The following is a 20,982-nucleotide window of genomic DNA, read 5'->3' on the forward strand; positions in this document are numbered from 1 at the left end:
ATCACTTGTCCTGTTCTTTACATAAGAACATCCTGGCCTCCTCTTCCTCCCAAGTTCACATGTCAAGCATTTTATTCTTCTGTTTAGCTTCTCTCTGATTCAATTCCCTATCATGTCCTAACCTCAGAGGCCACCCTTTCATTTCATCACCAACCTGCATAAATACAGACAAAGGAGCCTTTGGCAATGTCATCCAAGCAGCGGATACCCCAGCCCTTGTTCTGTGTCTTGAACAGCTGTAGCCGAACCTGGAGTCCGTGCTGCACCAGCCGGTTTGTGCACATGTTTGGGTCACATTTGCAGCGTTTGTTACACTCATAGACTCTGGGAGGAGGGACAATAAACTCGATCATAACATGATTACTAGATCCGTTCTGCCCACAGAACTGTAACAATTCTTAAGGTATCATCATTTAGTAGGTAGTGATCTAAGCGAGTGAATGTACTGAACTGTCCATGCTCTTTGATTCATTTGGAAATAGAGCCCAAGGAAATAACTCAGAAGGGGGAAAAGTGATTCATGGAGGTACTTATCACACTAGTTAACAGTGAATAGCAGAACGCCGAACACCTGGAGGAAAGCGAGCAAACTGATGTGAATAAAGATTAAGAGCTGTTAGAATATGTAGACAGACTACATCAATTTATAGAAAGAGATATATAAAATAAAGATGAGTGGGACAGGCAGAAGCCAATATAATAGATATGGAAAGAGGAGGAATTGGAACAAAAGTTCTGGCATAGCAGACTTTCATTCTTTCACTCTGTGAACATTTACTAACCACCCAGGGCTTTCTACATACTGGAACTCATAACCTTTCCTTTCAGGGAGCTCAAAGATCTATTAAGTTTAAGGACTGCACAGATTAAGTATTTAAAAAATAAACTATCAAAGTTATCTAGCAAATAGTTTTACGGAGAAAATGTCATCTTCTCAGGCATCAATATTTCTGCTCCATCTACTTTGTTCAGTGTTGGGATTTCAATTAAAGTTTCCTGACACGGAGATTTGGGAGACATCTACTTCTGGAAAGAGGACACCAGTATAATTAGAGAGTTGATGACACTGGTCCTATCCTTTTGGACAAAGATTATTAGCAGCTCCTCCCTGCTGAACATATATTTTGTGTTTGGCATTATGCCAATATGCTTCATATACGTTCTCTATTCTATCCTCGGAGCAGCCCTACAAGGATTTTTTTTTAAACCTCAAAAACCATGGAAACTAGGGGGCCCATCTGGCTAAGTGGGTAGATAGAGCATGTGACTCAGGCACAGGGGTCCTGAGTTGGAGCCCTACACTGAATGTAGAGATTCCTTAAAAATAAAACAATGAAAGCATAATATACACAGAGGAAAGAACATATACATGTCTACAGCTCAATGAATTTTCACAAACTGAACACACCATGTAACCAGCACCATCTCAAGAAGCAACTTCGTTAGGTCCCCTAAAGCCTCAGTGGGGCTGTTCTGTTCAATTCTCCTGTTTACAGCTAATAATACAAGATCAGCTTAGAATGGATGAAGTCAGAATTTGAATTTAGGTCTAATCACCACCAAAGGAACCTTTCACAGTAGGTATACTGTATCACTCATTCATTCAACAATGCTTCCTATGTGCCAGGTACTGGGTCAGTTAGATGCCGGTCATACCACCGTGAGCAAGACAGGTTCCCATCCCCATGGAGCTTATGTGCTAATGGAAAAGCAAAAACAAAAGCAAGAACAAAAGCAAGTCAACATATAAATTCAAGCTGCCCCAGATCCTATAAAAAACACAAAAGGACTGCTCAATGAGAGCATTAAGGGAGTGAAAATGACCTAGTTTTAGCGTCAGGAAAGGTCTCTCTGAGGAGGTGAGATTAAAGCTGAGAGCTCAAGGTTAAAGAAGATAACCATGCAACGAACAGTGGACGGACGCCAAGCAGAGGGCACAGCATGTACGCAGGCCCCTGAGGTAGACTGGCTAACACCAGGCAAACTAGATTCAGTAACTGAAGAATATCAGCGTGGTTAGAACAGTTTTGGAGGGAGAGAGATAGGAAGGGTCCAGATAAGCAGTGTCTTCTTGTTGCCCAAGATTAAGAGTTAGAATGAAATCCAAAATTAGAGTTTTAGGCAAGGAAGTGACATATTATTTGTGATTCTTTGAAAATATTTCTATGAAACATTTCAAACACGAAAAAGGACATAATGGACACTCATCTACTGCCCAGAATTAGCAAATCTGGATGTTGTTACAGACTCAAGTTTTATTATAATTAAAACATAAATGATACAGTGATGCAGCTGAAGCCAGTAACTGTCTTTCCCTTTGCTTAGCTTTCAATTTGCATTCAGCACAAATTCATCTCCTGACTTCCCTGGCATCCTTCATCTCTTGTGAAGATCCTCAGACATACAGGTTTTCTACTAAGCCTGTTCTTCCAGAGCTTCTCTTGCAGCTGGATCTGCACTGCTCGCACACTGGCTGTCCCATCTGGTGTGTGGCTGTCAGCCAAGTCCCCTTCACCCCACCACCTCCAGGGTTCTCCCTCAATCCTCTTTTTGTGTTGGAGCTGCTATTTCCTGGGTCAAAATGTCTTCCCCTCTCTTGACTTTTCCCCTTATGGCAAATAATTCCAGTTAACTTTCTTTTCTTTTTTTTTAAAATATTTTATTTATGTATTTGACAGAGAGGAGAGTATAAGCAGGGGGAGCGGCAGGGAGAGGGAGAAGCAAGCTCCCCGCTGAGCAGAGAGCCCAACATGGGGCTCCATCCCAGGACCCTGGGATCATGAACTGAGCCAAAGGCAGGTGCTTAACCAACTGAGCCACCCAGGTGCCCCCTCCAATTAACTTTCTCTGGGAAGGAAACTAAATTGACAATTTTGAGGTGTTTCATGTCTAAAAAATGTCTTTAGTTTAACACTTAAAACTCATTGCCTGGGGTTTAGAACTCTGGGTTATAAGTAATTTCTCCTCAGAATTCTGAATAGGGTACTTAATTTCCATCTAGCTTCCCATGTCATTTTGAGAAGGCCGAAGACATTGATTCTTTATTTTTGTGGTCTATTTCTCTTCTCTAGAAGCTTTTAGGATTTCTAGTTTGTCTTCAGTGTTCTGTGGACACAATGATTTCATTTTCTTATAATATTTTTTAGTGGTGATCTATTTTCATCTGCTATGCTGGGACATGACTGGCATTTTCCATTTGGAAACAGACCCTTCTTCAATTATAGGAAAATTTCTGCATTATTTCATTGATGTTTTTCTCTTCTTCTGTTCTCTCTGCTAATTATGTATCTTGAGTACCAGGGTTTGTTTCCATGTTCATATATAATCATTTTATCAAGTTTTATATCCCCCTCTTTCATTGTCTGAGTCTGCCTGCCTTTTTCAATCTTATATGCTGGTTTCACCTCCTCTGCTCAGTCTCTGATTGGAGAACCCAGGGATGACTGCTGGGGCTCCTTTTCTTATCTAGTATCAATATTCTCTCTAGGTAAACTCATCCAGGCTTTAAATACTGCCTCTTACTTATGTTCAGGGTTCCTAATTCCTCATGTCCAGTCCTTATACTTCTCTCCAGAAGTCTCACTGCCTTCTTGATATTTCTCCTAGGAGTGTCTAGGAAGGACCTCAAACATAATATGGCCAGAGAAAAAGCTGAGTTTCTTCCAGACCTGCAACTCCTCCAGACCTCCATCTCAGTAAAAAGCACCAACACCCACTTTATCGCTGAAGTATAAAATTTAGAGGACTTGACCTTGATTCTGCTGCTTCCCTCCCACTCCATCAATCAAGTTCTGCAGCTCTAACTCCAAATGAAGCCCAACTCTACCCTCTTTCAGCTCTACTTGCTGTGTGCATTCTAGAACAAGGCCCAGCAACCACCACCTCTTGCCTATATCCCTGTAATTCATCTCCTAAGTGGATTTCCCAGTTTTACTTTTGCTGCCCTAAGACACAGTCTCCACAAAGCCATGGTAACCTTCAAAAAGTAGATGGCATCATTTGCCTGCTTGAAATTCTCTAACAGTTCCCTATCACACCATGATTTGTTTCTAATTTTTTTTTTTAAAGATTTTATTTATTTATTTGACGGACAGAGACCACAAGTAGGCAGAGAAGCAGGCAGAGAGAGAGGAGGAAGCAGGCTCCCTGCTAATCAGAGGGCCCAATGCGGGGCTCTATCCCAGGACCCTGGGATCATGACCTGAGCTGAAGGCAGAGGCTTTAACCCACTGAGCCACCCAGGCGCCCCTGTTTCTAATTTTTATTCTCATTTACTAAGTCCTATATAATCAGGTCCCTGCATGCTTCGCTCTGAACACATCTCCCTTGCCACCATAACTGCAGTCTGTTAAGATGTACATACAACTATGAAATGGAGAACACTTTTAACTGCAACTGCTAGATCCTATTCAATCATTAGAAGTCTTCATTTAAAAGAAAGCCCAAGGAAGAAACATGTGCTGGAAATTCAGTAAGATTTAAATGATAAAACACTTGGTTTCGGTTACTCTATTTTTGGTTCCAATTTTTAGAACTCTGTCTGTGAAGTGCTTCACTTTCCCCTACTTACCCTGTGGGCAGACACTCTTCTAGTCTCTTGTACTGGTAGCCAGAGTTAGGGTTGATCTGGCCGCCCGGGGTGCAGGCTGTGGCCTGGATAGTTAGTTGATGACAGGCACATTTGGACCTGAATTAAGACAGAAGGATATGACGGCCAGAGCTGTGAGACTTTCTTTAGAGGTAGGAAGTACTACAAAAGAATAGGGAGAACAGTGAAATTTTTCTTGTCATACATGTAAATGAGAAGGGAAAAGGGAAAAGACAGTAAGAACATGACAGACCACAAGGAAGACAGAATGAAACCAAGTGGCAACTAAAAGCACAATGGAGGGACACAAAGGAAAAAGGGGGAGAATCAGAGAAAAACAAACACAGGGCATGTGTACCCAGGGTCATGCAGTGGGGGCCATGTCAGACCCAAGCCTCTCTCACTGCTTCATGGAGGCCTAATGGCAGGAGCTCCAGCTGAGGGAGGATGTAAATAGGAAACAAATGGAGAAAGAAGGTAAAGCAAAGACAAGGATAACAAAGTTGGAGGCAGGGCCAGCAATTACCCTACCAACTCACTTGTCACGGCACCCATCCTTGCAGTCACAACCGACCAGAAATTCTGGGCCCGTGTTAATGAAAACACCCTTGCCCGGGATTCGTTCCTTACTGTAGGCCACCTGGGGTGGGGGGGTTGTGTCAATCTCATTGACACAGGATAGGGGAACATCTTCCTTCCCGTAAGTGATGTCCAATATATAGTAAAAAGGTTTATAGGGCTGAAACTTGCGGTCCACAAGAACATATGGATCCAAACAGAACATCTCCAGGAAGAGGAAGTCACAGCCAGTCTCAAAAAGATAGCGCTCAATCTCCTGCATTGTCCGAAGGCAGAGGCCACAGGGTGTCTTATAGATAACATGAAAGCCCATCTTGCGGTTAACTCGGCGGCGGGCTGTCATCCGCCGGAAGTCATAGAGTAGTGGGACCAGCAGAGGATTCTTGCCCCGGTACTGCGCACTTCTCATAGGTCTGACTCGGGACAGACAGGTGTAGCTGCACACATGAGGTAAGTAGAAGAGCTTCTCCATGGGGGCTCGGTAGGAGGGCTCTGCTGGGGCCCGCTCCAGCATGCCGTGGAAGGCGGGAGGTGCTGGGGGTACTGGGGGTGCTGCTGGGGCAGAGGCTGCTGAGCTTAACGGTGGTCTGCAAAAGACACGTGAGAGATCAGGTAAGAGGGCAACAGGACCCTTCTGCTGCAGAAGGCCCCTGCTGCTGGCTAGCTCACTCATCTTTCAAACAGCTGTGCCCGGGAAGCCACAGATGACACAAGGAAGTCACGTTTTCCCTTGCTTTACCAAACTTGGACACTAAGAGGTCCTGGTTACTCTTCACTGAATGAAAATATCTCCACCTCACCAGTATACCTTATTATTATTATTTTTTTAAGATTTTATTTATTTATCTGACACAGAGAGAGAGAGAGTGAGAGAGGGAATACAAGCAAAGGGAGTGGGAGAGGGAGAAGCAGGCTTCCCGCTGAGCAGGGAGCCCGACGTGGGGCTTGATCTCAAGACCCTGGATCATGACCCGAATTGAAGGAAGACACTCAACCAACCAAGGCACCCAGGCGTCACAACAGTATACCTCTTCCTAAAATTTTTTTTGCCTGTGAGTTACAGACATACAGTCCAGTTTACTACCAATATTTTCCCCCTTTTATGTGTCCTACAGACTGTGATTCAAGGAAAGAGGTAGGAGTAATCCCTTTCTACTGTACCAATTATGACACCACATTCAATGAAAAGTTTTAAACAAATGACTTCTAGTGATTCTGTATTTCTAGGCACTTTTTTTTTTTTTAAGATTTTATTTATTTGACAGACAGAGATCACAAGTAGGCAGAGAGGCAGGCAGAGAAAGAGAGAGGAGGAAGCAGCTCTCTGCTGAGCAGAGAGTCCGATGGAGAGCTCAATCCCAGGACCCTGGGATATGACCTGAGCCGAAGGCAGAGGCTTAACCCACTGAGCCACCCAGGTGCCCCACAGGCACCTCATTTCTAATTATTTTCACACCCTGTTTGTTGGAAACTTCCCAAGTTAAAGCTTTCTTTTCTGATCACCTGGGTGGCTCAGTGAGTATTAAATGTCTGACTTTATTTTGGCTCTGGTCATGATCTCAGCATCCTGAGATCAAGCCCCGTATCAGACTCCACACTGTGTGGAGTGTGCTTGAGATTCTCTCTGCCCTTCCCCACACTTACATGGGTGTACTCTCTCAAATAAATCAATCTTTTTTTTTTCTTTTTAAAGATTTTATTTATTTATTTGACAGAGAGAGATCACAAGTAGGCAGAGAGGCAGGCAGAGAGAGAGAGAGAGAGAGAGAAAGGAAGCAGGCTCCCTGTAGAGCAGTGAGCCTGATGCAGGACTCGATCCCAGGACCCTGAGATCATGACGTGAGCTGAAGGCAGAGGCTTAACCCACTGAGCCACCCAGGTGCCCTCAAATAAATCAATCTTTAAAAAAAAAAAAAGCTAAAACAAAACCCTAAAAACAAGAAAGCTTTCAAGTCCAACTCCTCACCATCATAGCCTTAAGTAAGCCCCTTGGAACCAAGAATGTCCCCAGTGAGTATTTAGTCCATGCTGCCACCTCCCCACAGAAAGCCTAGGAGTTTCTCACCTGTATGTCTGGTTGCTACCAGGCTTCCCAGCAGGGACATTTTCACTGAGTGCTGGAGATGTAGGGGAGGAATGACCAGAGCCCACAGATCCTGGCCGGAAGGATGTGCTCTTTTTGGCTACCTGCTTCCGAGATTGGGCAAGCTGACTTTCTAAGCTGCTAAGAGATTAAACATCATACAGTAAAGAATACAGAAAATGCAATGTGAAAGAAACTAGTAAATAAGAAAAAATATCACTCACTCATTGTCACCTGCCTGTGGGGACAGAGGGGGTGCAGGTGGGGCAGGTGGGACAGGAGGGACAGGGGGGGTAGGAGGGGCTGTAGGCTGCAGGGGCTCCATTGGCTTGAACTGTGTCCCAGTACTGGTCAGATCCTGGGTGTACTGGACCACAGGGCCTTTGCTCCTCACGGCACCTAGAGAAAAGAGGAAACTGACCACTGAAGATGACAGCTGTGTCATGTATACTCATGCACATACCCAATCATCAATTTACATAATATACATAAGCAGCAATGGAAACATTTTGAGTAAGTGTCAAGACTGTCGTTCCATTATTTAAACCAATGAGTGAAAACACTTACTGGCACAGGCTGGCTTCAACCCAGTAAGGCTTTATCTTTCTGCCTTAAACACAGTTTATGCTGGTAATTAGGTTATTCTTTGGTGAAAAATTTTAAAAAAACATTCTTTGATCAACTAATGATATCAGGAAAAATCAACCAAAAAGTAGGCCAGGAACATATAAAAACAAAAGCTGTCCAGGCGTTTAAAAAAATTGACAATGAATCACATACAAAGCAGATAGTTCTCATATGGATAACAGAGGTAACTATACTACCACATCCACCCCTAAGCCAGTTGTTTCAGATTTTTATGGGGTCGTTTAGAATGAATCAGAGCCATTGCACTAAGTGGAGGCACCACGTACTACTGGAAACTACTCAGGACACACCTCCTGTTTCCAGTGAGTCAGTGGTGTCATCCTGGTAAACAAAGGATAGCTATTGTACAGACTCTCCTTTGCTGCTTTGCCTGTTTCTTTCCTCCCATTCGGTGTCTTTCAAGACATACCCATATTTGGACGTGTCCTGAGCTGTCCTCCTTGCTTCTTCTCCAGTGCAGAGGCTGAGGACGTCTTCATACTGAACATGGGCTCTAGCCGCGTAGAGCCTCGATAGATCCATTCACATCTTTTGTCATCCTGGGGGATTGGGAGGAAGGAAGGTTGGAGGGAAATGAAGCAAAGGTTAGAAACTATATCCTGCCATCTGTGCAGAATATGCCTCCATGTGCTCCTTGAAGGAAATCTCCCTGATGAATGCCAAATTCCCTATCTACTCAATAAACTTATGTTCCAGTTTCCATGACAGCCATCAGGAAAATGAAAAAGAAAATCACATATTCTTCACTTAAAAAATTACAGGAGAGACAGATGTTTATATTGAGTATAAGTGGTGTGACACAGATCATTAAGGCCTTAAGGAACAAAAGACTGAGGATAGCTCAAAGACTGGAACTCTAAGAAAGGCATGAAAGGGGAGAAGAGGACAGGTACAGAAGATCCAAGAGTTAAACTGGGCCTTGAATGATCATCAGGGGGAGCCTGGGTGGCTGTCAATTAAGCATCTGCCTTTCAATCAGGTCATGATCGCAAAGTCCCAGGATGGAGCCCTGCATGGGTGGTGGGGAGGGTCCCTGCTCAGTGTGGAGTCTGCTTCTCCCTTTCCCTCCACTCCTCCCCCACTCCTGCTTGTACGCTCTCTCTCAAATAAATAAAATCCTAAAAAAAAAAAAAAAAAAAAAAAAATCATCAGGACCTCTAATTCTTTGATACCTCCTTTTGGTCTCACTATGCTACCAAAACCCTGATCCTGGACAATTGGAACTGTCTTCTCCATGCCTATATGCAATGTAAATATCCTGAGAGAGAGAAAAACAAACCAATATGCAAATTAGCTCACAGTTAAATTTGGAATTTTTTTTTTTAATATTTTCTTAAAAGAGAGCAAGCATGTGTGCACACGAGTAGGGAAGCTGGGGGGAGGCACAGGAAGAGCAAGCAGCAGACTCTGCTAAGCAGGGAACCTTATGTGGGGCTTGCTCCCAGGACCCCAAGATTATGACCTGAGCTTAACCGACTGAGCCACCCTAGGTGCCCCAGGAATTTTCAATAACCACCAGAGAGAAACAAAAAGATAAAGTAAAATTTGCTCCCAAACAGTGAAAACAGATAGCATAAGAAAAGGGAAAATTATGGAGGACTACAAAATCATCCTCATTACTGCCTCTTATGCTCCCCCATCCCACTCTGAGCCTTGTGTCCAAAACTCCGGGAAGAACAGTACCAGGAAGAGGATCCTGACTAGGCTGCCATCCACCTCCTCGACGCGGGACTTCCACCACGTGCCTTCCCATTCAGTCTTGATAAGCTGGCCACTCTTGAGCAGTACCATGGGGCGGTTGGGGTAAGCCGTGATATACTCTTCTATGAAGTCCCGGCAGGAGATGTCTTCTATGTCCTCCCAAGTCTTTTTCACTGTGCCAAGGAAGAAGGAGGGCTGAGAGAGGGCAAGTGGAGCAGGTCTCTCTTTCTCTCTCTCTCTCTTTTTTTTTTTTTTTGTTTAAAGTAATCTCTGTGCGGGACGCCTGGGTGGCTCAGTTGGTTAAGCAGCTGCCTTCGGCTCGGGTCATGATCCCAGGGTCCTGGGATCGAGTCCCACATCGGGCTCCTTGCTCAGCTCAGGTCATGATCCCAGGGTCCTGGGATCGAGTCCCACATCGGGCTCCTTGCTCAGCTCCCTCTCTCTCTGATAAATAAATAAAATCTTAAAAAAAAAAAAAAGTAATCTCTGTGCTTAATGTGGGGCTTGAACTCATGACCCGAAGGTTAAGAGTTGCATGCTCTACCATTTTTGCCAGCCAGGCACCCCAGGGCTTATCTTGATAGGAAAAAAACAAATGGTTGACAAGGAGATGTTGGCCATTTTTCAAGTTGGGAGGGAGAGAAAAATAAAGAAAGAAAACATAACCTGAGAAGCAAAACCAAGACTACCTGAAAGTATTGAACCTATTGTGTAAATGCACACATAGACCAAATCAATACTAACTAAGCAATATGCAAATAGAGGTGAGTCACTTATTTCATAAAAATGGATGTTTTGTTTAGGAAAATTCAAGTGAAAATTCTTGCTAACCTGATATAAGTCTAGAGATAAATAAAAAAGATCAGGTGGCATGATGAAATTGATTAAAAAAAAATTGTCCTTCCTTCTCATTCTGTATCAGGCTACTTTTAAGGGACCCAGAATGTATTTACCGTCCTTTTATATGGAAAGGGATCAGTGTTAGTTAACTCTTTTGTAATTAAAAACAACTGCTTTGTAGAGTCTGTTCCCAAGCCAGAGACACAAGTATGGAAGGCACTATGAAAACTCCATCTAACTCAGCTTCTGCAGAGAGCACTATGCAGCTACAGATTTATACAAATGTTAGATGAAGGACAAGACTAGGAAAGAAACAACATCTCCTTAAGCCTAAATCACTCAGAAACAAAATCAAAACACAACTACAATATGAGAATCCACCCAAGGTCAGTCATGATTTCCTAGTATCCCACTCTTCAACTACAAAGATCCAGCACTAGAGACAAGCAAATAGAACTGTTATCTCCCAAAAGACATTAATCAAACTTACGCCCTTTGAGATGGAAGCACCACATATATCAGGGCCTGCCTTCCTCCCTCCATTTTCTTTTCTTTTCCTTTCAGGGCTTTTCAACTGATTATCTTAACAAGAAATATAAGGTAGAAGAGGAAATGGATAAAACTCAGAAAGGAAGGAGGGACACTCACGTGGCCGGCAAATGGGATATAGTTCAGACTGTGTGACATAGGAAGCATAACCATCATCAAAGAAAATGAGAAACCTGTAAGTAAAGAGCGATGGCAGAAAGATCAGGGGTTATATTTAACATGACCTACAGAAATTTCATAGCTTCTCCTCTTGATCACAATAGGACATACTCCTGGGAAAATGTTCTGGTGTACTACTTCCTTCCTATTACTCTTCCAAGAGTTAGGAATTCTCCCTCAATCTAACCAATTTACCTCCACTTTTCTAAAACCTACTCATTCTTGTTTCACTATCAGACTCCTATTTTGCTAAAACCATTTAGTTTCCCCTTCCTTCCTATTCCCCTAACAACCATTAAACAATCTTAATGACTCTCCTCCTAGTTTTACCTCCAAGTTTTTCTTGAGGAAAAAAAAAGAAAAAAACGAGGAAGAATCACCCACATGACCTCTGTTGCAAAAAAAAAAAAAAAAAAAAATCAAGGGCTTCTGGTCACAAAAGCTAATTGTGAAATATTGACTATGGTTTGAATAGGGCAGGTGCTTTGCTACTGGTCTCCACTCTCTTTACAATCCTCTGTCCAGGTACCTGAGCTTGTTTTTGACGTTTGGTGTCTCAGCTACAATGCCAGCATAGAGCCAGACCTGATTCCCATCCTTGTACTTGGCTACCACTCGACTGCCCACAAAGAGCTTGTCAGCAGGAGGGTGGTAATCATAGGCAATATGGTTCCCCGACAGGAGACTCTTCCCTTTGTTGTCAAATTTCACCTTGTACTTCTTTCCTGGTCCTGAGTAAAGGGAAAAAAATGAACAAAAATTTTTAAAAACCATCAGTTTCTGTGTAAATCCTGACTTCTACATGAGAGACAAAAGGCAAGGCTGTGGGGAAAAGAAATGATCAGCAATGGAGACCTGCAGGTTGCCTTTTTCATTAGCGCTTCTTCTAGCTTGAACATACCAACCGTCTGGATAGCGATAAGGGTGCCTTTGTGCCATGTCTTAGTTCTCTTCTTGCCCAGGATGCGCATGCTAACTATAAGGTCACCATCTTTGCTCAGTTCGCCAGACATCTGACTTAAGGTCCCTACAAAAGAAAGCAAAGATGTTCTAAAAAAAAATATGACATAGATATGGGGAGTAAATGGGAAAGTTAAGATAGTGTAATATAGTAATTGATGAAAATGGAGGTAATCACTGATCCTTAGTCACTTTTGCTGCTCTCTCGAGTAGACAAAAAGCATAGCTGACTCAACTATTTTTGCTAACAGGAAATACTTGCATAATTGCAATTCACATGTAATTCAAGAACATCTCACTTTAACCAAGTATCTCCAACTCCTTATTAACAATATTAATTACACTCACTAAGTGCTAAGTAGTATTTATAAAACAATTTTCCAATGGAGAGCTATCAACAGCCCTATTGGACAAAGTTTCCCTTAGATCTCTTTTTAAGATCTTGAGTTGCGGGAGGCCTGGGTGGCTCAACTGGTTAAATGCCTGCCTTCGGTTTAGGTCATGATCCCATGGTCCTCAGACTGAGTCCTGCATCAGGCTCCTTGCTCACTGGTGAGCCTGCTTCTTCCTTTCTCTCTGCCTGCCACTCCCCCTTCTTGTGCATGTGCACTCTCTCTCTGGCAAATAAATAAAATCTTAAAAAAGAGAGTTTGAGTTCCTCTCTTCTAAATGCCATCTAGAAGTGGTCATGAGCACAGAGCTAAGAAGGTATTTGGATAAAGCCACCACACATTAGAAAATCAGCAGACAAGACTTAAGCAAGACAAGGAAAACCTGTGGTGTTTAAAGAACCCAACATAGGTGGAAGAGAATTCTAATGCTAAAACAGAGCCAGTTACTCATGAAATCTCTGTAGGAATTCACTTCCCATCTCCACCCCCACTCTCTATGCTGAGATAACTCCAGACCCTAACCTTTATGTAGATCCTGGGAACTGCTCTTCTTGTTGACAGCATCCATGAACTTCTGGACATCCTGAGCGGACTTTCTTAAGGCAGCCATAGCTTCACGGAGCTGTAAGAAAGGTGATGAGGGAAACAAGGTTTAAAATAGCATGGCTTAGCCCTGAGAGTAAGAACTCATCTTTCAAAATTCTTTTTCTCCCCCCAAATATTTTATTTGACAGAGAGGAAGACAGAGCACACAAGCAGGGGGAGCAGGAGAGGGAGAAGCAGGATCCCTGCCAAGCAGGGCGCCTGATGTGGGGCTTGATCCCAGGACCCTCATTATTGCAACCTAAGCCGAAGGCAGATGCTTAACTGACTGAGCCATCCAGACACCCCAGAACTTTGTCTTTCAAAAAACTGAATAGAATGAGTTACGGTTGAGAAGGTATGGTTACTTTACTAGGCAAAATTGCCCTTATAAATCTGGTTCAGAAATCAGCTTTAGAAAAAGAAAAAGAAATCAGCTTTAGAAACCTTCCTTGATTAATTTCACCTAGTGGATTCTACATTTATATAGCACTTAGTGCATGCATCTCTAAGGAACCTTTGCTGCATCCTCAGAACACCTATTAGGGGACTGGAACCCACAGGGCTGATTATCTTTTTTTTTTTTTTTTAATATTTTATTCATTTATTTGACAGAGAGAGATCACAAGTAGGCAGAGAGGCAGGCAGAGAGAGAGAGAGGAGGAAACAGGCTCCCTGCTGAGCAGAGAGCCTGATGCGGGACTCAATCCCAGGACTCTGAGATCATGACCTGAGCCGAAGGCAGCGGCTTAACCCACTGAGCCACCCAGGTGCCCAGGGCTGATTATCGTGATGGCTGAAGTGACCGAATGATCAGGCCAGAAGTTTCTCCCATCTTCATATTCTTTTTTTGTTTTTTAAAGATTTTATTTATTTATTTCATAGACAGCGATCACAAGTAGACAGAGAGGCAGGCAGAGAAAGAGGGGGAAGGAGGTTCCCTGCTGAGCAGAGAGCCCAAAGCCGGTCTCTATCCTAGGACCCTGGGATCATGACCTGAGCCAAAGCCAGAGAGGCTTTAACACACTGAGCCACCCAGGCGCCCCAACATCTTCATATTCTTATCTTTCAGTTTACCTTCCCCATCCCAACTCACCTTCTGGTCTTTGGGAGTTCTGCTCCCAGCATCACCTATGGATGAGAGAAGCTCTAATGAGTGTAAGATCCTTACACATAAGAATTTCCACGAAATCAATAACTAAGCTACTTTTTTTTTCATTGAGACATTCTATTTCCATGTATTATATTATATTGTATTGTATTATATATTACATTGTATACATGTATTATATTATAAACTACTTAAAAATATTATCATGGAACTATTACTAATAACTATTGACAACCACATGTAAATATGTATGTAAAAGTACTAAACGGTCCAGAAGGGGACAAGAGGGAGAATGCTCCCTGCTCAGCATGGGACTTGATCCAAGGACCCCAGGATCATGATCTGAGCTGAAGTCAGACACTTAACTGACTCAGCCACCCAAGCACCCTGTATATTTAAGTATTTATAACAAAAATTTGCCTAGACACTATCTGAATGATTTGAAAAATGTGGTCAGTGAATGAAGCAAAAATGTTTATTCTTGAGTAGCGCTGTCCAACAGAACTTCCTGTTGTGATAGATATGCTCATCAATACTTGTTAGTCTCTCCTTTTGATTACAGCCATCCTAATATAAAGTGATTCTGATTTGCATTTCCTTAATGACTAATGATGTCAAGCATTTTTTCCATATACTTAGTGGCATTTACATATCTTTTTTTTTTTTTTAAAGATTTTATTTATTTATTCGACAGAGAGAGACACAGTGAAAGAGGGAACACAAGCTGGGGGCATGGGAGAGGGAGAAACAACCTTCCCACCAAGCAGGGAGCCTGATGCGGGGCGGGGTCCGGGAATCATGACCACAGCAGAAGGCAGATGCTTAATGACTGAGCCACCCAGGCGCCCCTGAAAGTGCCTTTTAAAAAGTAAAAATATTCATGTGGTAAAAAACTAAAACATTATAAAAGGACACAAAATAAAACAGACCTCCCTCATATTCCTGCCTCTAGTTACTCTCCTTAAAAGCAACCAATATATCAGTTTCTTCTGCAGCCAGATATTCTGTAAATGTACATATGTACTCTTGCCCCTCTCAATCCTTTTACTCATATTCAACATGCAGTTTTAATGTTGCTTTTTATCCCAGTATTCCCTCTCAGTATCTATAAATCTTTCTTTTCCCTCATTTTTTTTTTATTGTGGTAAAATACATATAACATAAAATAGATCTCCTAACCTTTTTTTGTTAGAGAGGTATGTACAAAGTTTATTAAAAATTGACATGGTGGGGTGCCTGGGTGGCTCAGTGGGTTGAGCCGCTGCCTTTGGCTCAGGTCATGATCTCAGGGTCCTGGGATCGAGTCCCGCATCGGGCTCTCTGCTCGGCAGGGAGCCTGCTTCCCTCTCTCTCTCTCTCTCTGCCTGCCTATCCATCTACTTGTGATTTCTCTCTGTCAAATAAATAAATAAATAAATAAATAAAATCTTAAAAAAAAAAAAATTTACATGGTAGGTTCAGCCAGATTTTGCATATTTAAGAAAAGTTAGAAAAAATGAGAAAATTGAATATTAAAGTTTTTACTAGAGACTGATTTATAAACATATAATTTGAGATTTTTAAAGTGAGAGAAACACTATATACAGATTAAGGATATAACAGCTTTGGGTCTTTTACACTTACCATCATTCAGATCACCAGCTCTTCTGATAAAGAACTGGACATCATAACCTCAAATTACCTCATACACTTAAAATGTAATTAGCATTTTATTTGTTTTGTTCATTATGTAGAAGAATAGTTACATGTTTTAATTCACTTTTATATCTGAGGGCCCATTTCCCTAATCTTTCCAAAGACTATTAAAAGGAAGATCGTGTTGACTACCAACTTAATTTTACATATAGGTTAGCTGAGATCTTTTGAGACATTAGGACAAATTTTTGCCCTTGACTCTAAATTACTAATTTTTAAATACTCCTTTTTCTTTATTATTTTATTAGGAAGGTCTACACACAACATGGGGCTCAAACTCACAACCATGAGATCGAGTCACATGTTCTACTGACTGAACCAGCCGAGCACCCTTTAATTACTAATTTTTTAAAATATTTTTAATAAACATATAATGTATTATTAGCCCCAGGGGTACAGGTCTGTGAATCGCCAGGTTTGCATACTTCACAGCACTCACCATAGCACATACCCTCCCCAATGTCCATAACCCCACCACCCTCTCCCGATCCCCCTCCCCCTCCCCCTAGCAACCCTCAGTTTGTTTTGTGAGATTAAGAGTCTCTTATGGTTTGTCTCCCTCCTGATCACTTCTTGTTTTATTTATTCTTTTCCTACCCCCCAAGCCCCCCACGTTGCATCTCCACTTCCTCACATCAGGGAGATCATATGATAGTTGTCTTTCTCCGACTGACATATTTCGCTAAGCATAATACCCTCTATTCCATCCATGTCATCGCAAATGGCAAGATTCCACTTCTTTTGATGGCTGCATAGTCCTTAACCATTTTTAAGCAAACAGTTCATAGTATTAAGTATATTGATATCATTGTGTAAGCAACAACTTTACTGAAAAATGTTAAGGCCTAAATAAATTGTTTTTGTGTAGAAGCACTAAATAGTATGAAATTATTAGCTATCCCTATATTGTTCTTTTAATATTATCAATAGTTTTTTGGGGGAGAGGTGAGTGAGGAACATGACAGGCTGATTCTCAAATATACATAAAAGCATGACAGGTAAAAAGAGCCAAGACATTCTTGAAGAAAACCAAAGTGAGGTTACTGGAGTTAACAGATGTAGAAACTTGCAAAGCTCAGTTATACACAATATAGAATTAAGAAAAAAATGACAGAGCAATGAAACATAATAGAAAGTCCAGAAATAAATCCCAAATACATGGAAATAATTTATGACAAGCAGATATTTCAGTAAGAAGGGGCTCATTTCAGTAAGTGGCACTGGAACATTAATAACCACACACACACAAAATTCAGACCTTTACCTCAAATATTACATAAAAAATAAACTTCAGTTGGATTAAAGGCAGAACTATGAAACTTTCAAAGGCAACATAAGAAATATTTATAATAAAGCATCAGAGCAGAAGGGCTATAAAAACCAATCACCATAAAAGGAAATGCTAAAATTATAACTTCTGTTTATCAACGAAGAACATGAAAAGTAAAGATAAACCATAAGCTGGGAATGGTATTTCCAACTCGTAACTACAAAGGATTAGTATTTGTTACGTATAAAGACTTCCTATGAATCAAGAAAAAGACAAATGATCATTGAGCAAACAAACAAGAAATATGAACAGATTTCAAAGAAAAACTACAAGGGGCACAAGGGGCACCTGGATGGCTCCCCTCTCCCTCTGCCTGCTGCTCCCCTTGCTGGTGCGTGCTCTAATAAATAAATAAAATCTTTAAAAAATAAAATAAATTTTTAAAAAAGATTATTTATTTATTTGACAGAGAGAGACCACAAGTAGGCAAAGAAGAAGGCAGAGAGAGAGGAGGAAGCAGGCTCCCTGCTGAGTAGAGAGCCCGATGTGGGGCTTGATCCCAGTCAGGACCCTGAGATCATGACCTGAGCTGAAGGCAGAGGCTTTAACCCACTGAGCCACCCAGGTGGCCCTAAAAAATAAAATAAAATTTAAAAACCGCAATACCAAGTGTTGTCAAGGATGTGGAGCACAGGACACATTATTCCATGGGCAGTTACAAACATAAAATGGTACAATTGCTTTGGGAAGCTATTCGTTATTTATCCAGTAATATTAGAATTTCCGTATCCTAAGAACTAGCAACTCCTCTCTTAGAAGTATATATATCCTAAAAATTTAGTAAGACTGCCAAAATAGAAAGATTTTTTCACATCATAAGACACTTTTTAAAAATTTTTTTATTTTTAAGATTTTATTTATTCATTTGACAGAGAGAGACACAGCGAGAGAAGGAACACAAGCAGGGGGAGTGGGAGAGGGAGAAGCAGGCTTCCCGCCAAGCAGGAAGCCCAATGTGGAGCTCCATCCCAGGACCCTGGCATCATGATCCGAGCCAAAGGCAGATGCTTAATGACTGGCCTCCCAGGCACCCCACCACAAGACACTCTTGACAGAGAACAAACCAAGGGCTGATGGAGGGACATGGGTAGGGGATGGGCTAGATGGGTGATGGGTATTAAAGAAGGCACCTATGGGCGCCTGGGTGGCTCAGTGGGTTAAGCCGCTGCCTTCGGCTCGGGTCATGATCTCAGGGTCCTGGGATTGAGTCCCGCATCGGGCTCTCTGCTCGGCAGGGAGCCTGCTTCCTCCTCTCTCTCTCTCTCTGCCTGCCTCTATGCCTACTTGTGATCTTTCTCTGTCAAATAAATGAATAAAATCTTCAAAAAAAAAAAATAAATAAATAAAGGCGGCACCTGTGATGAGCACTGGGTGTTGTGATGAAGCACTGAATTCTACTCCAGAAATCAGTACTGCACTGTTAACTAAAAATAATTTAAATTAAAAAATAATAAATAAATTAATAGAAAATGGATCGGGAGTTATGTGTAAGAATATTTAGAGCATTATTTGAAATGAAAACAAATGAAATGTCAACTGGCAGGAGAATAGATATATTGTGTCATATTCATAAGATGGAATAGTATACTGTAGTAGTTATTGAACTAAGCATCACACATTGGCATGACGTTAAAGAAATTATTGAAAAATGCATATACTAAGAATCCATTTATACAGTTAAAAAATAGGCAAAACTGTAGCACTGGTAATAGTCATATGAAAAGAATGATTCCCCTACGCAGAAAACAAGTTTAAAACCAGAAAAAGTTGTTAGAAACAATCAATTCAGGGCACTGGAAACTGACCAAAAACAAACAACAAATTGGTAAGTATTTGTTCTTGAAAAACTGCTAAAATTCTGGCAAGGAAGGTTAAGCTTGTGGACCTCTTGCCTGGGGCAGCTCCCATCCCTACCTATTCCACCTCTAGCTGGGTGAGTGGAAACTACAGCTTTATCACTGAGGCGCTAGCCTGACAAGGAGCAGCGCTGTTACTCTGAGGTTGCAGATCTTGTTTAGTGTGAGCCACAAACCAGTTTTAAGTCCAACAAGGAGATCCTGAAAATGAGAGAGCCATGGACAGGCTTAAATAAATTCTCTATACATTCTTGGGTAACTGTTAAACTATCCACATGCCAAGAAGACCCAGGAGAGTCAATGGAGACTTGAGAACTAGAAGTACTCTGAATGCATTCCCCACACCTCTGAAAAACTTACTGGCTGGCGCAACTGGGTGGCTCAGTTGGTAGAGTGAGCAACTCGATCTCGGAGTCGTAAGTTCGAGCCCCACAATGTACATAGGGATTACTTAAAAATAAAATCTTAAGAATACATATATATATTTCAAAGAAATAATGACTGAAATACTTCTAAATTTGATGAAAAACTTCAACCGACAGTCCAAATTCAGTGACTCTCAAGTAGGACAAATACAGAGAGAACTGCACATAGACACATCCTACTAAAATCAAAAGAGACAATCTTAAAAGCAGTTAAGACAAAAATGACTCATATCCAGGATACAAACATTTTCATCTGACTTTCCATCAGAAATCATGGAAACCAGAAGACACTGGAATGGCATATTTGAAGTGTCAAAAGAAAACAGTCAATCAAGAATTCTATATACCATGGGATGCCAGGGTGGCTTAGTTGGTTGGGCGTCTGCCTTCAGGTCAGGTCACGATCCCAGGGTCCTGGGATCAAGGCCCACATTGGGATCCTTGCTCCGTAGGAGCCTACTTCTCCCTCTCCGTCTGCCTACTGCTCCTCCTGCTTGTGTTCCCTCTGTCAAGTAAATAATAAAATCTTGAAGGAAAAATAAATAAGAATTCTATATCCCAAGGGTGCCTGGATGGCACAGTCAGTTAAGTGTCCGACTCTTAGTTTTGGCTCAAGTCATGATCACAGGGTTGTGAGATCAAGCTGTGCGTCAGGCTCTATACTCGATGCAGAGTCTGCTTGAGATACTCTCCTTCCTCCTCTGCCCCCCAACTTGTGCATGTGCTCACTCATGCTGGCTCTCTCCCCCCAACTCTAAAAGTAAATATAAATAAATCTTTTAAAAAATTCTGTATTTCAGGTAAACAAAGGCAGAGAATCCACTTTTAGCAGAACTACAAGAAATATTAAAGGAAAGCTTTCTGGCTGAAAAAAGAGGACAATGGATAAGACTCAGATCCTTAGCAGTGATGAAGAGCAGTGGAAATGTAAACATCTAGGTAAATATGTATTTTTCTCTTTTCTTCCCGTAACTTCTTTAAAAATAAGATTGGTCCTTGCAATAATTACAACACTAAACTGCTGGCTTTAAATATATGTAAATGCAATTTATTTGACAACAGTATCTCCCAAGAAGAGAGTGACAATGGAGCTAATCCGGTACAAAGTTGCTATATTTTACCAGAATTTAGTCAGTATTAACTTGTAGTAGATAAGAATCAGATAAATATGCAAGCACTTTCTAAAGATCTAAAAAGAAATAATCAGTGGAATTAAAATGATTTACTGAAATATTTATTTGACACAAAGAAGGCAGTAAAAAAACAGATAAATACAAAAAATATGGGGGGAAGAGCAAAATGATCGATGTAAATCCACCCATATGGATTCACATGAACTATGAATGGACTCAACACTAACTAAAAGCCAAAAACTGTGAGACTGGATTTTAAAAAAACACAAGATCTAACTATATATTGCCTGTAAGAGATACACGAAATTCAAAGACAGAAACAGATTTTAAGAAATAAGGACAGGAAAAGAC

General features: G+C 41.5%; 1 protein-coding gene across 5 annotated transcripts in view; it reads right to left on the reverse strand.

Moving 5' to 3' along the window:
• Positions 1-20,982, reverse strand: part of SETDB1 (SET domain bifurcated histone lysine methyltransferase 1) — a 33,918-nt gene that overhangs the window by 4,653 nt on the left and 8,283 nt on the right. For 4 of the 5 annotated variants that reach the window (XM_045083106.1, XM_045083105.1, XM_045083107.1 and 1 more), the window contains 12 exons: positions 14,178-14,212; positions 13,022-13,121; positions 12,049-12,174; positions 11,677-11,878; positions 11,088-11,161; positions 9,582-9,772; positions 8,308-8,437; positions 7,475-7,649; positions 7,233-7,391; positions 5,128-5,754; positions 4,571-4,687; positions 155-324 (listed from right to left, as the gene is read on the reverse strand). In XM_045083106.1, coding sequence (XP_044939041.1) covers positions 155-324; positions 4,571-4,687; positions 5,128-5,754; positions 7,233-7,391; positions 7,475-7,649; positions 8,308-8,437; positions 9,582-9,772; positions 11,088-11,161; positions 11,677-11,878; positions 12,049-12,174; positions 13,022-13,121; positions 14,178-14,212 — 2,106 coding nt within the window. The remainder of the gene's footprint in view (positions 1-154; positions 325-4,570; positions 4,688-5,127; positions 5,755-7,232; positions 7,392-7,474; positions 7,650-8,307; positions 8,438-9,581; positions 9,773-11,087; positions 11,162-11,676; positions 11,879-12,048; positions 12,175-13,021; positions 13,122-14,177; positions 14,213-20,982) is intronic. The other variant, XM_045083108.1, reaches the window with a different exon arrangement.

The sequence above is a fragment of the Mustela putorius genome, unplaced genomic scaffold (assembly GCF_011764305.1).
Source record: "Mustela putorius furo isolate JIRA1106 unplaced genomic scaffold, ASM1176430v1.1 tig00000695_pilon_pilon_pilon, whole genome shotgun sequence".
NCBI lineage: Eukaryota > Metazoa > Chordata > Mammalia > Carnivora > Mustelidae > Mustela > Mustela putorius.